Source organism: Nannobrachium achirus (genome assembly GCF_963921795.1).
Source record: "Nannobrachium achirus genome assembly, chromosome: 24".
Taxonomy (NCBI): Eukaryota; Metazoa; Chordata; class Actinopteri; order Myctophiformes; family Myctophidae; genus Nannobrachium; species Nannobrachium achirus.
In genome coordinates, this window is record NC_137831.1 from 17,453,541 (window position 1) to 17,472,266 (window position 18,726).

At 42.7% G+C, this 18,726-nt stretch overlaps 1 protein-coding gene across 1 annotated transcript; it reads left to right on the forward strand.

Annotated features, from left to right (window-relative positions):
* Nucleotides 1-3,355: 3,355 nt before the first annotated feature.
* LOC308280041 (tubulin alpha chain) lies at nt 3,356-18,478 on the forward strand. The gene is made up of 4 exons (XM_080720297.1): nt 3,356-3,483; nt 12,942-13,164; nt 15,408-15,556; nt 16,993-18,478. Exons 1-4 carry the CDS (start codon nt 3,481-3,483, stop codon nt 17,965-17,967), a joined length of 1,350 nt encoding a protein of 449 aa, XP_080576423.1. The 5' UTR covers nt 3,356-3,480; the 3' UTR covers nt 17,968-18,478.
* The last annotated feature ends 248 nt before the right edge of the window (nt 18,479-18,726 follow it).

Consider the following 18,726-nt stretch of genomic DNA (forward strand, 5'->3'; position numbering starts at 1 on the left):
AAGTTTTGTGCTTTGCATAACCGGACCAACTCACAGGGGTTATCTAGAGGAATCCCTTTTGGGGTTCTTGTTAGTATAGCAAAATAGGAAAAACCTTTTACATTTTTTGAAAATAAAGTTTTTCAGGATTTAGAAGGCATTTTTAGAATCGGCCTCAGCACTTCAGCCATATTTACGACTATACGTATATATTTTTCTGTCTTTTGAAAATAGCTGATCTACAAGCTCACAATGTGTTGTGATGCGAGGCATTGTGAGCTTGTAGATCTGCTATTTTTTAACGATTGAAATTTGGCATTCTGTGTACTTTTACTTTTGGTAGGCCTACTTCAAGTACATATTGATGCCGATACTTTTGTACTTTTACTCAAGTACATTTTGTATTCCTGACTTTTACTTCTAACAGAGTATTTCTACATCGCAGTGTTGATACTGTTCCTTAAGTAAAACATTTGAGTACTTTTCCCACCACTGCCTCTGAGCCTGATTATAACACCCTTACTCACCAACGTCTATATTTGACTATAATCTATTTTTAACTATACTGTAGTAGCTACTTTTATCTGCACTCAGCAGATGCTACAAAGATAATTCTGTTTTCTTTCTTTTCTCTCTTTTGGTCTGCATATATTGTAAAATGAGGCCTACACATCTAGTCACGTTGGAAAGTATGTTTGATAGCACCCAACCAAGACAACCCCAATGACTGTTCAAAGGTCGCCGGATTTGACCGGGCCATGGTGAGTGTGTTTTGGGGCAAGTGTTCTTGTATTCAACTTTTTGATTCAAGTATTTATTAGAAGTTTGCATAGGAAAAGGTACATTTTCATGACAGTACAGTTCACTGGTACACGGTCAACTAAAATGAAACTCAGGTATTATGGCTTATTTCCATTGAGATCCTTCTTTTTAACTCATATGACATTGAATGACAGACACCGTTCACCTCCACCAGGTAAGATTGCATGATCCGGCTCACTGCTGTGCTGTCAAGACCGATGGCTTTTAATTTCTCAATCAGAATAGAGTGATTTACGGTGTCAAATGCCTTCTGGAGGTCCAGCATGACCATGCCGTAATATTTCCCCAAATCCACCTCACTTTCATACAAATAGAGAAGGCATGTGTCAGTGGAATGGAATTCTCTGAACCCAGAAGTCATAAATCAGTCTATTCTCTTTAATATAATCTTGCTACCTGTTCGTAGACTATTTTTTCCATGACTTAAGAGATGGAACTAAGAATTTAAATGGGGCTGTATATATCGTTGCCAGGGTCTAGTTCGACTTGATAACTCATAACTGCTAAGGAGCAATAGTAGAAGATAAATTAATTATATTTACTTGGACACTGTGGATTCCTTGTGCACATAGGCCTACATAACATATGTATTAAGGTACCAACAGGGGATAACATATCCCATCAGCCAATCGGATAATCCGATCAGAAAATGTAATGTAACTATTATACATTTTTAGTTCAACAAACCAGTGTATTGGGGCTGTTATATGACATCATTTTGTAGGCAGAGGAGAATTTCTGCCCCCAGTTTCCGTGAATCTTTTTACTATTTTTACTATTTACACATTTTTCTTCTCTTTGTTGTTGAAAGGAAAGTGTTAGAATTATACTTTAGTCGTTATTTTTGTCTCGGATCTGTTGAAATAGCGAGGGACAGAAAATGCTCTGGGGGCAGAGTTCTCCTCTGCCTACAAAATGATGTCACGGCTTAAAAGCCCCTAGTCAACTGACTGTCTTCTTACTGTATTTCAGTCTGCAAAGGAAAATAGGCTACACACAACACTGGGATGTGTCAGCAATGAAAAAGATAAAAGTCAAGGACGACATCTAGTGTCTGTAACTGGGATTACCTTCTCAAGTCTGTAAACGAGAAGAAGTAGAAACCTTATTTTATACCAATGATTATACCTCTATCTATTATCATGAGGAGGAACTGCTTTCACTTGGTTCCTGAAATAGTAGAAGGGGTTGTACTACGGTTGTAACAAACCTTTTTGGTTGTAATCACCTCTGTAATCATCTCTATATATGGTTGTCATTTCACATCTTAAAGCAACAAAGCCTGCTATTGTTGTGTCTCACAGAGAAAGACAGAGAGGAGCCAAAAAAGACAAGGTTGTTCCAGTGAGAAGATATTTAATGATTGTTATTAATAATAATCCGAACATTAATATTTTAATCATGTTTATTGTTATATTATTACTATTATTAATAATATTATTATTATTGTGTCGACAATATTAACTGTTATACACCAATGATATAAATAGACTTATATTCTGTTTGTTGTGTTTTTTGTTGTGATATGGATCTCCTCTGGGTCTAGATAGAATAAAGATTGTATTCATGGGTTGCATTTGTAGTCCTAAACGGCCATGTTGAGGACCAAAGAAAGGTAACAATTGTTATTATTATTATTGTTATTATTAACACAAGTTTTTCAATTTGTATGAGTGGCATTGAACTAATGTCCTATGACAATCAGAACAGCTGTGTTGGTCCTCAACATGGCTGGTGTAGGACTACAAATGCAAGTGCAACCCATGCACGAATGAATTATTGACTGTAGGCCTAATATTAATAATAAAATAATTGAAAACTTATTTTAAAAATCCGAAAGAAGATTCGTGACACGTTAGGAGAATGTCTATCAAACCAAACTATGCAAACGTTCCACATACAATTAAATGTATTTATACTCGCTTGTAGTTCTGCTCGTTTTATTTTTTGGCACATCGTTTTGACTCCAGCGGGCTTGCCGTAGTGTTCACTTGTGTCCGCCGCGCGAGTTTAGAAACTCTAGGCTTGCTAAGGGAAACCACGCCCCGCACTCATTTTTGAAGCTTGTGATTGGCTGAACCGGAGGTTGGGAGCGCTCCGTTGTAGCCACTTGGACCGCGCGAGGTGCACCAAAACCCAATTATCATTGCGTTTATCGTGCGCTTGCCCAGGCCGTAATAGAACGATTGCATTCACCACGGCTTCGTAACTCGCGCGGCGCTCCGCCGGCCGCGCGGCCCTGGCCCGCTCTTCGCGGGCACTTGCGCCTGCGGCGCTCGGGCGCGAAGAGCAGGACCAAGGTCCGCTGGCCTTCGCGCCGCTTGCAATGTCGTGGACAATAACTGAAAACGAGCGCTCCTTCCCTTAGCAAGCCTAGAGTTTCTAAACTCGCGTCCGGCGCCGCCCGCGCCATTATTGTAGCTCCTCCCCCTGGCTGCTTCCTGCGCAGAAAATAGACGATCTACAAGCTCACGACGCGTCGCGAAAGCGACGCGTTGTGAGCTTGTAGATCTGCTATTTCCCACCGACACAAGTCTAAAACCAGAGTGGGAGCCGAGGAGACGACAGTCACATTCTCACAGAGACATCACATCATAGGTGCTACTGTGAGCGACAGAAGAGCTTTTAAACGCCTTTAATTCACACGAAGGACAAAACCCCCGACAATAAGAAGACAAAATGGTGAGTCTTCTTCGAACGCGTCAAATAATAAACCATAGTCCGTCTAAAAAAGAATATGCAAATTGTTTAAGTTTCCCTCCTTTTAATGCAACACAGACAGGGCCCGCTCACATTCACGTTATTACAATATGTTCACTTCGCCGTCGCAGTAATAATGTAACTGTGAATTACAGTTGCATTACACCAATGTGTTGTCTTGTATATCTTTATTGATATTCATTATCCGTCGTCCTTTTTTGTCGTTGCAGTTACAAGCTGCGTACATTCATTGGTAAACGTTACTTAGAACAGAATCGTGTTGGTGTGTGTGTACGCGCAGTATGTGGGTGTGCGGGGGGAGACTGGGAGAGAGACATTACAACTCTATGGAGAGAGGGAGCAGAGGAAGCCGGGTGGCTAAGGCCTAATGTTAATGTTAAACCACGACACACAAGTGTGACATAACAAACATGGACTCTGGTCTGCTTTTAAAGGTTTATTTGCCGGTTGTTAATCCGGATTTGTCTTTTTCCAGCGTCCAAGGCTTTTCGTTCCATTCAACTGCAGTGCAGATGATGAGTGATTTACAGTGCTTCATTACACGGCACATCTCCGTGTGTGAAATGGCTGATTCACCAGCTGTTAAAAAAGACTGGGAGCCGCCCTCTCTCTGTGTGTGAGAGAGAGAGCCTTGTTCTGTTCTAGTATAGTCGCGTTTCTGGGAAGAAAAAAACGTTGTCTACAAGCTGATTTTCGTGGACATGTTTGGGTAAAACATCTGACTGGGTATCATCATCACGACGGGACTCGATAATGCGGCAAAAAAAATCAGCGCCATGGCTTGGCGAGTCGATCCGGATGTAAAGGAAAAGCAGGACAGGAGCCGACGTTGGGGCGGGGCGCCGTGTATAATCCCCGGGCGAGGGGAGAAGGGGTTATGCGAGGACACGGCGAGGAACCTTATAACTGTCAAACGTCTATTAGATCTGCATATGATTTGCATTATTACATATGACATAATAAGAGTCGTTACTTGACAAATTGCTAGCCGAAAAAAAAGAAGCCGATCGGCAAGCGCGATGCATGGGAGCTCGTGTAGATGGATCTTGGGTGGGTGGGTGGGTGGGTGCTATTTTTAGGCACGTTACAAAGGGGGAATTAGAGGTTTATGTTCCATGGTGGACACAGAGATGTGCCATGTGCGTTATGTAATGCAGATATTTATTGTGTGTAATGTGGAGGATGTACATGTAATAACGTTGGTGTAACAACGTACAGCTTCTCAGTCTCTTCTAAGTCTCCATCTTTTCTTTTGGAGGGGGGGTCTTGGAACCATTTTGAAATGTAGTAAAGCCAAGGGTCTTCAACGTTCTCAGGCCAAGGACCCCTTAGTTGAGAGAGAGATTCAGATGAAGCAGGGACCCCCACTACATATCGTATAGTTGCAGATTAAAAATGTACATGGATTATTTCTTAATACAGTTTAGACGTGACAGCACAGTATCATCTGTGTAGGCTGGATTAATTTGTATTTTCATATATTTAACCACTTGAACTGTCAATACCTAGGCTACTAGACTAGTCTGCTCTTCCTTTCTCTCTACACCAAACGTCTTTGCGCTGCGAGGCGTTGTGAGCTTGTAGATCAGCTATTTTTTGGCTAATGTTCCACTAAGAATATGGATGCTAGGGTTCAAGTGATCAAACATGATCACACAAAGATTTGGCAGACCCCCTGTAGTAATTCTAAGGACCCCCTAGGGGTCCCAGACCCCCTGTTGAAGACCCCTGTCTGTAGTAAAGATTATTTTTAAAGACAGAGGTGGCAACTGGATGGAAAATAATAACGGTTTGTGGTCCCAATGACGCACAACAGCTTAAATGGGCTTTATAGGAAGCATTTAGGAGGCTGAGGGGTGACACTTGTTTGTATGAGAGTCAGAGATGGAGAAAGTAATGGTGATGATGATGACTTTCTGGTATGCGTTTAGGCCCGAACTGACATGTTACAGCAAATGAAGTCAATGAACACATTAAGAGCTCACAGCATAGATGTGTAAATGTTATAGGTCAAGTCATGTGTCACGTGGGTCTAACCATGAACCAGATGAACCTGTTTACTAATGGAACAAGAACATGCAGCCATGCACACTGTTTACATTTTTCACTTTCCTCTTTGTAAGTGTGATGATGATGATGATGACATATTCCTGGATCGACTTCAAACAAGCACAACGGTGCATTATATTGAATGGGGTGGACGTACCCTCAATACCCTCTCCTGAATGCTGACTAATACGCGTTAACAATGGTACTGACTGTGCCATAGCCCTCTCAGTCAAAATGGCCACGGCATGCAGTGTGAAAAGTCTGACCGCTTTTCTTTTTTTACACTAATGCAAATGTGTCACAGACACGGATACGGATCAGTGGTTGGTTGGCACCGTTATTGAACCAACGCTGCACGAAGATCCTGGTTTTCAACACAGCTGGGGCCTTTCAGTCAGTGTGCCGTGGTGGAGGCAGCAGCATGTTCTCCCTGTGTTCACGTGGATTTCCTTCTCTGGGATATACTGTTCTCTTGCCGGTGTCCTTGACCAAGGCACTTAAGCCTAATTTATACTGTGTGAGCCAAGCCATGGCTCATGGTGGCTCATAGCTCTCTCTGTGCTAGATACCATTGGTGTCATGGCTCACACAGCTTCAACAGGAGGTCCGAGACCCCTAGGGGGTCCTCAGAGTTACTACAGGGGGTGCTCCAAAATAAATCTTGTGTGATAGAAGCTTTCTTTTCCTCCTTTTTTATATTAACCACTTGAACCCTAGTGTCCATATTCTGAGAACTTTAGCCAAAAATAGCCGATCTACAAGCTCACAACTCCTCGCAGCAAGTGGTTTGTTGTAGAGGAGAAAAAGAGCAGACTAAGTACAGAGTGAAAGGTCAAGTTTATTAACTCAGTGAATGCCACCCTTTATTCAAAATCTACAAAACTGGTGCCAGCCATTTTGCTTAATTTTGCCTTTTTATGGGGGCCAAAATCATATTTTGTACTTAAATTACATATATAAATCTATGCTTCTATCGAAAGCCACACTACCCCTCTTACAAAGGAAAACATGTATATTTATATATATATATCCTATCATTAGATTTGGGCTTCAATAGAACATGTGTAAGATGTCTTGATCATCATCATATGTGTGTGCTGTGATGGGCCCTGTGTGCAATCTGGAGTGCAATACCATTTGAAAACCACCAGAGGGTGGTCTCCTATTATCTGATCAACTAACAGAAGAAGGAAGAAGACGTCCATCTTTTTTTTGGTTTGGGCCTGTTGTTTACATTTTGGCCAGGCCTTTTAGCTAGCATGCTACACACTTCGGAACCCTGGCGATCGCGATCAAGGATAGGTAGAGAAGAATGGATGGCACCGCTGGAATCCTGAGAATTTTCTGCGTTTTTTGAGTACTTATAGTTCGTCAGGGATGCACGGGAAAGTGTATAAACGAACGTTTTAGATAACATTTAAACGGCCGGAACCAATCTTCGGCTATACCGATTTTCCGCCGGACTGTGTTACACTGGTGCTACAGTCAAATCGGCCGTATCGCTCAGGTCACGGAGGCATATGGCCAACTTCTAGAGCGATTTTTTTTGAAATTACAATTATGAAAAAATTATAAAACTTTTGATTAATTAAAAAGACGTAAAAGACGTTTATGGCACCGAGGTCCAAAGACGTATAAGACGTTTATGGCGTTCAGTGAGTTTTAAGTATTGACGATTCAAGTGATTAAATATCTGAAAACACAAATTGACATGAATCCAAAATACACTGGTGATTGTACCATCAAACGATGAAACTATATGGTATCTATGGGTTGTTGTGGGGGTCCCTGCTTCATCTCTCTCTCGACTAAGGGATCCTTGGCCTGAAAACGTTGAAGACCCCTGCAGTATAGGAACAGTCCCTGGAACAAAATCTTTTGAGATGGGGGTCCGTGGCCAAATACATATAATTTTCAGGTTCCTTGGCATGAAAAGGTTTGAGAACCACTGACATAGAAACAAGTTTTTCACTGAAGAAGACGTCATTTGTAGAATCGGTCTCAGGTCTAAGTGTGTTGAGTAACTAAAGTGAATCTAAATCACAGATGGGATTGGCGCTGGGGGGTCACTGGAGGTGAGTAAATGGGTGGTAAATGAGAAGCACTGTGCTGCACTTGAAAGACATCATATCCCTGGTATCATCTGCATGCTGGCGAATAAAATCGGGTCAGTGGGCTGGAATAGCAGCTGGAGAACATCCATGCGTGCGCGTGTATTGGGGTTAAGTGATTGAAATAGCTGGCCGCTGACCTAGCTGCCATGCCCATAGTTGGAACTCCCATGTTCCTGTGCAGTGATGTCACTGCCAACCCCTCCCCCCCAGCTTATGGAAAATAGTTGTTGACCTCAACACACAAGGTGGATGTTCTTCACAACCACAGGCTAAAGTCGAGCCTGAAGCAATTTGATCTGATGTTGAATCTTAAAATAACACGGCAAAATCCTCCATTCATTTACACTTGGATGGTATGAAGAAATGGAGCCCAAATGGATTTTGAATTCACTCCTGGAGTTAAATTGACTCAGTGCAGACGTCAAAAGGGTTTGTCAACACCCTAGGCAGTAGCATGAGTCCTTCCACAGAGGACATTTATATTTTGCCAACATTAGTGTGTGTGTGTGTGTGTGTGTGTGTGTGTGTGTGTGTGTGTGTGTGTGTGTGTGTGTGTGTGTGTGTGTGTGCCCGTGCCCGCATGTGCGTGTGTGTGTATTCTCATATTACCAGTTGCAGCTGGTCCCTTTTGTTAACCCTTAACCAACCAAAATAATAAACCACTGTGGAAAGAGTTAACAGAATATTCTTGGACTGCTTGACTTGGATATTACTCAAGTAGAAGTGCTATGAGCAGAAGAGGACAAAATGTGCCACAGCCACAGAGGCGCACAAAAGTCAGGTCCAGGCACTGCAGGTGGATTTAGAAATAAAAGGCTTTTATTTGGACAACGGGCTAGAACATTAAAAAACACCAACGCGTTTTGGCAAACGCCTTCTTCTGGGTGTTACTGTGTTGGTGTTTTTTTATGTTCTAGCCCGTTGTCCAAATAAAAGGCTGTTTATTTCTAAATCCACCTGAATGCCTGGACCTGGATTTGTTTGTGCCTCTGCTCCATGGCACATTTTGTCCTCTCTTGCTCATTGATTATTCCCTTTCATGAGCACCGGTGGTTTGAGGGATACCAGTAGCGCCCCTGCTATCTTCTTTCTCTAGAAGTACTGCTAGTTGACTTGGATAATATTCATTATAAGTAGAAGTTATTACTTGTGTTAAAACGACACAATTAGTTAATAACATTACATATTATGCATGGATTACATTTCTCAATTTCCAAGACTGATTTCAGTCATTTGGATGGTGCGCTGCGGAAATAGCCTATAGCTTGTCGGTGACCTATTTCTGATTAATATTTTAAGATTAGAGCATTTGAAGTGGTCAAACTATCAATATATTCAGAAGCTGAGCTTTTATTGTGCTTAAATCCATGCATATGGTCATTGATCTCTCACATCTTGAGTAGTCTTGCATGCCTAGCCAGATGGTAAGAGATTTCTGCCTAGTGACTACTGATGACGCCTGGTGACATCAAAGAATGGGCTAAAACTGGGTGGAAAGCAGTGGGTGTAGGTTTGTTAGTGCTGGTGTTCTCTGACGTTAAATCCATACATTGAATATTGATTTCCCCACACATATCAGCAGAGCAGATGGGCATCTCTCTAATCATCTGCATAATATGCAAGACTACATCCTGACTTGGATGCTGATGATGGCTTTCGGGCTGAATTGCATTTTCTGTGGCTTTCATAGACTATTGATCTGTGTGTGCTGGTGTTGTTTGATACTTGTCACAACCGTGTACCTGATAGTTTACAATATTGGTAGTTATGCCTGATGCTTCTGCTTTTCTACCATATATCCATACTGTGAGTGTAACCATGTCATTATGAATAATATGCCCTAGCATCCTTCTCCAGTTCAGCGATGCTCTCCAAAGTGGTCAGCATCTTTTCTTTCTAAGAAACTTCATGAAAGATTTAACGTGAAGAGGTTTATAAGTGGACCATACAAGTATTACTGTAGGCTGTTTACTGAGTTTTTGCCTTTCTAAAAAGTAGTTGAGTATAAGTATTGGACAGAAATCAATGGGGTTACGTGTTAATGTGCCACAAGGCTTTGGTTGAATGATGACATCAAAATAATATAGAGGGCAGGGCTACACCTACATTTAAATGCTGTAGACTGGGAAAAATCTGCTTACGTAAAGAGAAATAACATTATCATAACCGATGAATGTTTTATACATTTTGGAAACCATTGTTTGAACTGAAGTTGAACTTCTATACCAGGGGTCTTCAACAGGGGGTCCGGGACCCCTAGGGGGTTCTCAGAGTTACTACAAGGGGTCCCCCAAATCTTTGTGTGACAGAAACTAGTTTTTTCCCCCTTTTTTATATTAACCACTTGAACCCTAGCGTCCATATTTGGAGAACTTTAGCTAAAAATAGCCGATCTGCAAACTCACAGCTTTGTTTTTTTTCCGGCAAAGAGCTTTGGAGGGGAAAAGAGCAGACTAAGTACAGTGAAAGGTCAAGTTTATTAAGTATCGACAATTCAAGTGGTTAAATATCTGAAAACCCACATTAACATGACTCCAAAATACACTAATGATCGTGCTGTCAAAAAATGAAACTGTATATGGAATCTATGAACAGATTGTGGGGGTCCCTGCTTCATCTCTCTCTCTCAACTAAGAGGTCCTTGGCCTGAAAACGTTGAAGACCCCTGATCTATGCAATTCATTTCAGTCTGTTCACAGTAGAAAGGACATTTTCAATTATATCTGGGTTTTGAATGCTAGACAAGAGGCTGATATTCATGAATATTATACCAAGTGCAGTTAAAACACTAACGAGCTACTTCCTCCTGCAAATTCCACTCTGGAGAAACCTGATTGTCCAGATATGGACTATTATGTAAATACCAGACGTTGTCCCTTAGCTGTTGCCCCACCTTTTAATAAGAGCGGGCAGTTAATTTCATTTGTACATTTTGAAAAACTAACATTTTCACTCAAATATTGACCCTCCCTGAATGAATGGTAAACGTGTTTTTATCCCACTTGGCCACTTTATGGAACATGACAGACAGCCTTGTTAGCCTGCAGCCAAGCTCTCATCACGCCAGACTTCAGTCATAAATGATAATAAGCCAAGCGCGCTTGTCCTTTTCGTCTTTCCCTCCCCGTTCACTGGGAGGGTAGCTATAGGAATATTTGAGCTTGGTGTGGACGAAGTACTACTTTGGCCCTGACATGAGCTTTGACGAGGGGGTGTTGGCATCTCTGCTTCCTTGTTCAGTCTGGACTGAACTGCACCGCGTGACGGTCTGTCTGTGTGATTCGGTTGGCATGTCTTGCATCCTAACCGTAGGAACCGGTTGACCTTAGCTTGTCGCTAAAGTCCAGTGTCCCTTCTTTTAGCTAATTTGTTTTCAACCTTTATTCATGTCAAGGTTATCATATTTATTCTGCATTTGAGTCACGGACCACCTACATAAAGAGAGTGTGTGTGTGTGTGTGTGTGTGTGTGTGTGTGTGTGTGTGTGTGTGTGTGTGTGTGTGTGTGTGTGTGTGTGTGTGTGTGTGTGTGTGTGTGTGTGTGTGTGTGTGTGTGTGTGTGTGTGTGTGTGTGTGTAAATTAAGTAATGCAAGATTAAACCAAATGGCCCAGGGTCCATTTGGATTTACTTTATGAGTTTAAGGGTCCATTTCTGGTTACCAACTCTCCATCATTTGGCTGGGGACCACCTCAAACCCCCTCAAGGACCACTGGTGGTCCCCGGACCACTGGTTGAGAACCACTGTTTTGGCCGACTTGTCTCCTACCATTGAAACAAACTCCAAATAATAAATGTACCTGATCCAAGTGCTTGGTCTTAATACAATAATAATAATGCAACTAATGCCTCATGACTGTCTGAGCACACCAAAAGGCCCCAAATAGATTCTGCCATATGTGCAAAGCTGTTTGCACAGGCATGCTGGATAGATGTTGCTAACAATGCTGGCCTAGATGCCTGGAGATAAGGCAGAGTCTGCCAGGAACAAGCGGCATTTGTGTCACTGCTGGCTACATTCGGTGCATTGAGGTCACAATGCAAATTGTGGGCAAACTCATGACTGGCACAGAATTCACTGTAGCCCGTTTGATAGCCGGTACTCTGCCCTCTTCCGGTGATAAACAGACACTGGAGTGGGTGGACCATTCTGTACCCTGTAGCAATGCAGCATGCTGGCGCAGAGAGAAACAGCTCTTCATTAATTAACCGTGTTGTGGCCTAGCAATGTTTTTTTTTTTTGTATTGCAACTTTGAGTTTTCTTCAACAGTTACTCTGAATGCTAGCATTCCTTTTTCTGTGAAGTTAACACCTTTTTACTAATCACAATTTGATTTCATTTGGCGTTATTACAAATCTACATTTGATTTAATTTGGTGCTGATCATTCCCTCGGATTGATAATCATACCCTACACATTAGTCATGTTGTACTAAGTTTCAGACGAGTGTCATTTTGGACCGTATCTCTAAAAACAATCCTATCCCAGGGGTTGACGCTAACGCTTGCCCGGGGCAGGTAAATATTATGGTCGGGCAGGTGAAGTTTGCTACCAGGTTGCCCGACCGGACAAGTGCCCATTTTGATTAACATAATATTAAATCTGTATCTTTAGCCTACCTGTACTTGAACGGGGCTATAGTGTTCCGTCTATCTCTCTCGCTCTCTCTCCCCCCCTGTCCCTCCCTCCCTCGTCCCTCCACACACACTCTGACTCTCACACACACACAACGAACAGCAGCTAGTGGTGGCTGCGTGAGCTTAGTCAAAAACAGCTAATCTACAAGGCGTAAAACTCACATCATGCTAGAGAATGGCCAGATTAATGCACACGCTTTACGTGCTGAAGGACGGGGCCCCATGCTATTCCCGCAAAAGTACTGAAATCTATAGCAAAGGCTGCTGAAGAAGCGCTAAAAAATGTCCGCGAAGCGTCTATTTTATTTTCCGTGCGAAGCGTCTATATTCCGTGTGAAGCATCTATTTTACGTGTGAAGCATCTATTTTACGTGCTATCAACAGTGCTTTTCCGATGTTTCCCTCCCTGTTGGTAGCCAGCCACACATATCCACAATATTGCGCTACATAGGCAAGTGGCTAAGACCTGAGGGCAAGTAGAACATGACCTGTACTTGCCCAACGGGCAAGTGCCTCTGAGACCTTAGTGTCAACCCCTGTATCCTGTCAGTGTTCTCCACATATTGATTATTGATCACATTCCTCACCTTCTTTATCCCGTGTTTCCTCCTCCTGTACAGCGTGAGTGTATCTCAGTCCATGTGGGGCAGGCCGGTGTCCAGATGGGGAACACGTGTTGGGAGCTGTACTGTCTGGAGCACGGCATCCAGCCAGACGGTCAGATGCCCAGCAACAAGCCCATCGGCGGCCACGACGACTCCTTCACCACCTTCTTCAGTGACACTGGCGCTGGGAAGTACGTCCCCCGAGCCATCTTTGTGGACCTGGAGCCCACAGTGATCGGTGAGTGCTTGTTGGAACGGGACGGACCACAAGGGCATGGGTTCCAAAACACACCAAGATAGTCAGGGGATGTCTTAAAAAGTCCTGGAATAAATTCCTTACCAAAAAAAAAATCTTCCCGATGTGTTTGTAAAGGTGTCTAGTAACACATCTAACAAAGACTGAAATTCAGTTTCCCTAGGAGAATCCGTTTGAGCTGCTGAAAGTTGGAGTCCCATTAACTTAACTATACAGGATAAAACACACCAAAATAAATAAGCTTTAGGGTTTTTTTCATGATTCTGAATCCATTGCAAGCATGTGTTTTGCACGAAAAACATTCCTTGGGGTAAAGGTGGCTCACACGAAACTGTGAAAAGCGATGACCTAAACCATATTTTTGTGGGGCCGTTTCTAGCCTAAGGAAACTGAATTTCAGTCTTTGTGAGATGTGTTACTAGACACCTTTACAAACACATTGGTGAAAGGAATTTATTCCAGGATTTGACACTATTTCTGAAGATATCCCCTGACTAAGACGAAGGATAATAGAGTACCGAAGTCCTGATGTCACTCGTTCATCCCCTCGTTCCCATGAGGTAATTGCTCTATATGGAGAATAACATTGGCTCATCTTAAAATCGTCTCATATAACAATTGTGGTCCAAAAAAATAAAAACTGCCTCTGTGATATTGTCAGTGAGGCTCTGTATCGTTTACGATAGTCAGTCACTCATATTTGATGTGTGTCTGTTTCTGGTGAAAATGTAAGTAATTTGGCGGCAGTAACGTTTTCTCGCCGTCAGTTCATTCTTCATATCCATATGAGTCAAACCGCCGGGCTCATTTGTTTATTTTTGGAACACATGTTCTAATATGACGTCATATGAAAAAAAAAGGTCTATGGGAATTCAGAATAAACGGGACCGAGGTAGGATGTGTAAATGACGTCAGACTTCGGTGCACTATGCATGGATATTTTATATTGCTTGATTATCAAATAACAATTTGAATACATGAAACCTAAGTTCTTAATTTAATGGATGCTTTATATATCCTGGATTCAAAGTTCTCAGTCTCCACGACTGATTTCAGTCATTTGCATCCCATTGAAGCCAGCAGCATGTCTGAAAATGCCTGAAAGCATGTTGTTGCACAGTTGTAGCATTTGAGGTGGTCAAATTACAATAATGTTCACAAGCATCGTCTATAAAATCTTAATCGTCTCAGTTCATATAACAGCAAAGGTGAAGCCTCAATCTGAGATTCTTCACTTGGTTCACACTGGCAGTGTGTGGAACAGCAAGAACAATATTACTAAAACATAATATTGTACACAGAGAATAATACCTGGGCACTTCAGGAGAGAATACCCCAAAAAAGATACTGGAGCACTCCACTGGTCTGCACGTATTTATTATTTTTGCAGTCACCCCTGCAAAATAATAAATATGTGAAGACCAGTCGAGTTCTCCAGTATCTTATTTGGGTATAGGGCTGTCACGATTATGACATTTTACATGACAAATGTCACTCAAATAATTGCGATTAACGACTTCATTGTGTTTTTCTCGTTGACAATTACATTTCTGTTTAGCTTTTAGGCTTTGAAGTTGCACATGTTAGATATGACACATAACCTAAATATACAAAGAAATTACTGACATATTTGACAACTTTATACTTAAAAAAGAACATTGATAGTGATGCGACGCATTGTGAGCTTGTAGATCTGCTATTTCCACTATTGTTTACTTTAAAAAAAAATATATATGAAGATTTTTCAACATGGAAACGATTATGACGATTATGAAAAATAATCACGATTATGTCAAATAATTGTGATTAGACGATTATGTAATAATTGTGACAGCCCTATTTGGGTATTCTCTCCTGAAGTGCCCAGGTATTTTCTCAGATTCAAGTTGGAATTGATCAAATGTTTTAGAAAATAGCAAAAGTAGCAAATCTACAAGCTCGCAACACAACATTGTTTTTGTCAACATTAAGTGAAAGATGTAACATGGTAAAATGCAGTACTATGTGACACGTTGTTGGCTTATAGATCCGTTCTTTTTGTCAAGTGACACCTTCGTTCGAGTCTGTCTTGTGCTTTGATAACACAATGATTTAAGAGTCATTATTGCACTGTATGATTGGAAATACGGTAAAATACTTTTGAAAAGCTATGGAAAGGTTTTGAAATGTCATTGTTAAAAATGTATGGGAACACTGTTATTAACTCTGTTTCTCTCGCTCCCTAGATGAGGTCCGTACAGGTACCTACCGACAGCTGTTCCATCCTGAGCAGATGATCTCAGGCAAGGAGGACGCGGCCAATAACTACGCCCGTGGTCACTACACCATCGGCAAAGAAGTCATCGACTCCGTGTTGGACAGGATCCGCAAACTGGTAAGAGATGGCCTAGAGGATTTAGTTTGCCGTGCCGTTGGCAATGACGCCTGTCTGCAAGGTCTACCATCATCCTGGCATCCCTGAGTGCTTGTCTGTCTAGCTTAGTTTAGAATCACAAAGATGTGATATCATTGCTCGCTTCTAAATTCGGCTTGTGTTGCAGCCTTTTGCTAAGCTCCAATGTTCTATTCTATAATAGTCGATACTAGTAAGACGCCTCAGGGCGACATGCAATCTGGCCAGTGATGTATATCGGACCAGTTACCCATATATGGAGACCCCTGATACCCATATATGGAGATCAATGTACTGTATATGGTACATACCTTTTATGCCCATACATGGAGATCCCTGTCTGAACCAGCCACTCTTCCTCCATATATGGGCATTCCCATATGAAGTCCTGTTAGATATGGGCTTAATATTGATGACATCAGGAATCTCCATATATGGGCATAAAAGGGATTATGTTAGAGTGGTTCCCATGACATCACAACATACAATCCCTTTCATGCCCATACATTGAGATCCCTATCTGAACCAGCCATACAGATATGGGCCATGTCTTGGCCATCTGGCCAGTGATGTTTATCAATGACATCAGGGATCTTCATATTTGGGCATAAAAGGGATTCTTGGGAATACCCATATATGGACGTTTACCAGGGGTGTCTATCTGTCCCTTCCAAGATGATACGATACGTATCCGATACATGGGCTACGATTCGATTCAGAGATGATAAATCTTGTTGCACTAACTAGCATTGACTGTTACGGTCTCTTTTTGTAAGACACTTTATGTATATATACTTATATATTATTCGCCCCCTCTATTGATGCACCTTCTCTTTATTGGTACTGTACTGCTCTTTTTTTCCTCTTATCTATCTTTTTGAGCGGTGGTTACACCGTCTCCTATACGTGGCCGTGTGTGTATGCGTCCGTGTGTGTGTGTGTGCGTGTCTGTATGTAGCCTACAGTACCTTTTGTGACCACACATGTTAAGGGAGGGGCGCTGTTGTTCAGGCCAGACACACACACACACACACACACACACACACACACACACACACACACACACACACACACACACACACACACACACACACACACACACACACACACACACACACACACACACACACACACACACACACACACACACACACACACACACACACACACCACCGCTCAGTTCACACGGGTGTGATTTTTTTTCTTACTTCTCTGTAACTTTGTAAATACTGTATACTGCTATGCTACAACTGGACAACTGAATGTCCCCCTTGGGATAATAAAGGTATCTATCTATCTATAGTAAACTTGCGACCTACATCGATCGCAATTACATTTTCCAGCCCAGGTTCGATTGTCAAATGATTCGTTTTATGCTTAATTTATATAATCCTTTAACGTTCTTAATTTCTCCACAGTCGGACCAGTGCACTGGGCTCCAAGGTTTCCTGGTCTTCCACTCCTTTGGTGGAGGAACCGGCTCTGGTTTCACCTCCCTGCTGATGGAGCGTCTCTCTGTCGACTACGGGAAGAAATCCAAGCTGGAGTTTGCCATCTACCCTGCCCCTCAAGTGTCCACAGCCGTGGTGGAGCCCTACAACTCCATCCTGACCACGCACACCACCCTGGAACACTCTGACTGTGCCTTCATGGTGGACAACGAGGCCATCTACGACATCTGCCGCAGGAACCTGGACATTGAGCGTCCCTCGTACACCAACCTCAATCGCCTAATCAGCCAGATTGTGTCGTCCATCACAGCCTCGCTGCGCTTTGACGGCGCCTTGAATGTGGACCTGACAGAGTTCCAGACCAATCTGGTGCCCTACCCTCGTATCCACTTCCCTCTGGCCACCTACGCCCCGGTGATCTCTGCAGAGAAGGCCTACCACGAGCAGCTCTCCGTGGCCGAGATCACCAACTCCTGCTTTGAGCCGGCCAACCAGATGGTGAAATGCGACCCTCGCCACGGCAAGTACATGGCCTGCTGTCTGCTGTATCGAGGCGACGTCGTGCCCAAGGACGTCAACGTGGCCATCGGCAACATCAAGACCAAGAGGAGCATCCAGTTTGTGGACTGGTGTCCCACAGGCTTCAAGGTGGGCATCAACTACCAGCCTCCCACCGTGGTGCCCGGAGGAGACCTGGCCAAGGTGCAGAGGGCCGTCTGCATGCTGAGCAACACCACAGCCATCGCGGAGGCCTGGGCCAGACTGGACCACAAGTTTGACCTGATGTACGCCAAGAGGGCCTTCGTGCACTGGTACGTCGGTGAGGGCATGGAGGAGGGAGAGTTCTCTGAGGCCAGAGAGGACATGGCCGCCCTGGAGAAGGATTACGAAGAGGTGGGCGTCGACTCCTTTGAGGATGATCAAGAAGGAGAGGAGTACTAGGCTAGGATGTAATACCCCCTTCTTTCATTGACCATAATCACACGATGGCCATTTTGGGTAAGGGTTCCTTCCCACCTCCCCCCAGAGCATGACTTTAGGGCGAAATGGCCATTGTCTGAGTATGGTCAATGCCTGATAAATTATGGAGAGAGTTACAGTTTAATACCCGACCAGCATGAAACAACACGGAAACACATCTGATTAGTGACTTTTATCTCTCTCTGTTCAATACAAGTTTTTCATGCTGACTATCATTGTCGCTATCTTTTTTTTTTTTTTTTTTTGTACCATGGCACTACACATAGTCTGACAGACACGCCAAAATGAAGAAAAGAAAACTGGATGTGAATGTTTTAGTTTATTCAATGACTGGTCTGTTAATGTCACAGTTAGTTAAAGTTTACTGCCATGCAGAAAGTTTGCCAAACGAATTAACTCTTGGTCCGATGAAGAACCGTGCTTCCTGATGTGAACCCCCTCCCCTTTCTAAATAAAAATTGTTTATTAAATGCTTCTTGTTCCTATGTCATCACATTCACCGTTAAGTTAACTTATCCTTCTACTTAGTTGGACAAAGCAGTGTTGATTTTGACAGCTAATTTTGATTTAGTCAGTCTTTTGAATAAATTCTATTTCGTTTTAGACATTTTAGTCATCTGAAACAGTGTTTAAAACAGTATACCTGCACACAACCAAACATAAAAAGACTTGTCTTTTAGTTCTACTGGATCTCTTCCCTCCCTATACATTTTAGTTTTT

Coding starts and splice junctions, on each gene's coding strand:
- LOC308280041 (XM_080720297.1), top strand. Junction 13,165..15,407: donor CCTGGAGCCCACAGTGATCG/GTGAGTGCTTGT, acceptor CTCGCTCCCTAG/ATGAGGTCCGTACAGGTACC. Junction 15,557..16,992: donor TGGACAGGATCCGCAAACTG/GTAAGAGATGGC, acceptor ATTTCTCCACAG/TCGGACCAGTGCACTGGGCT.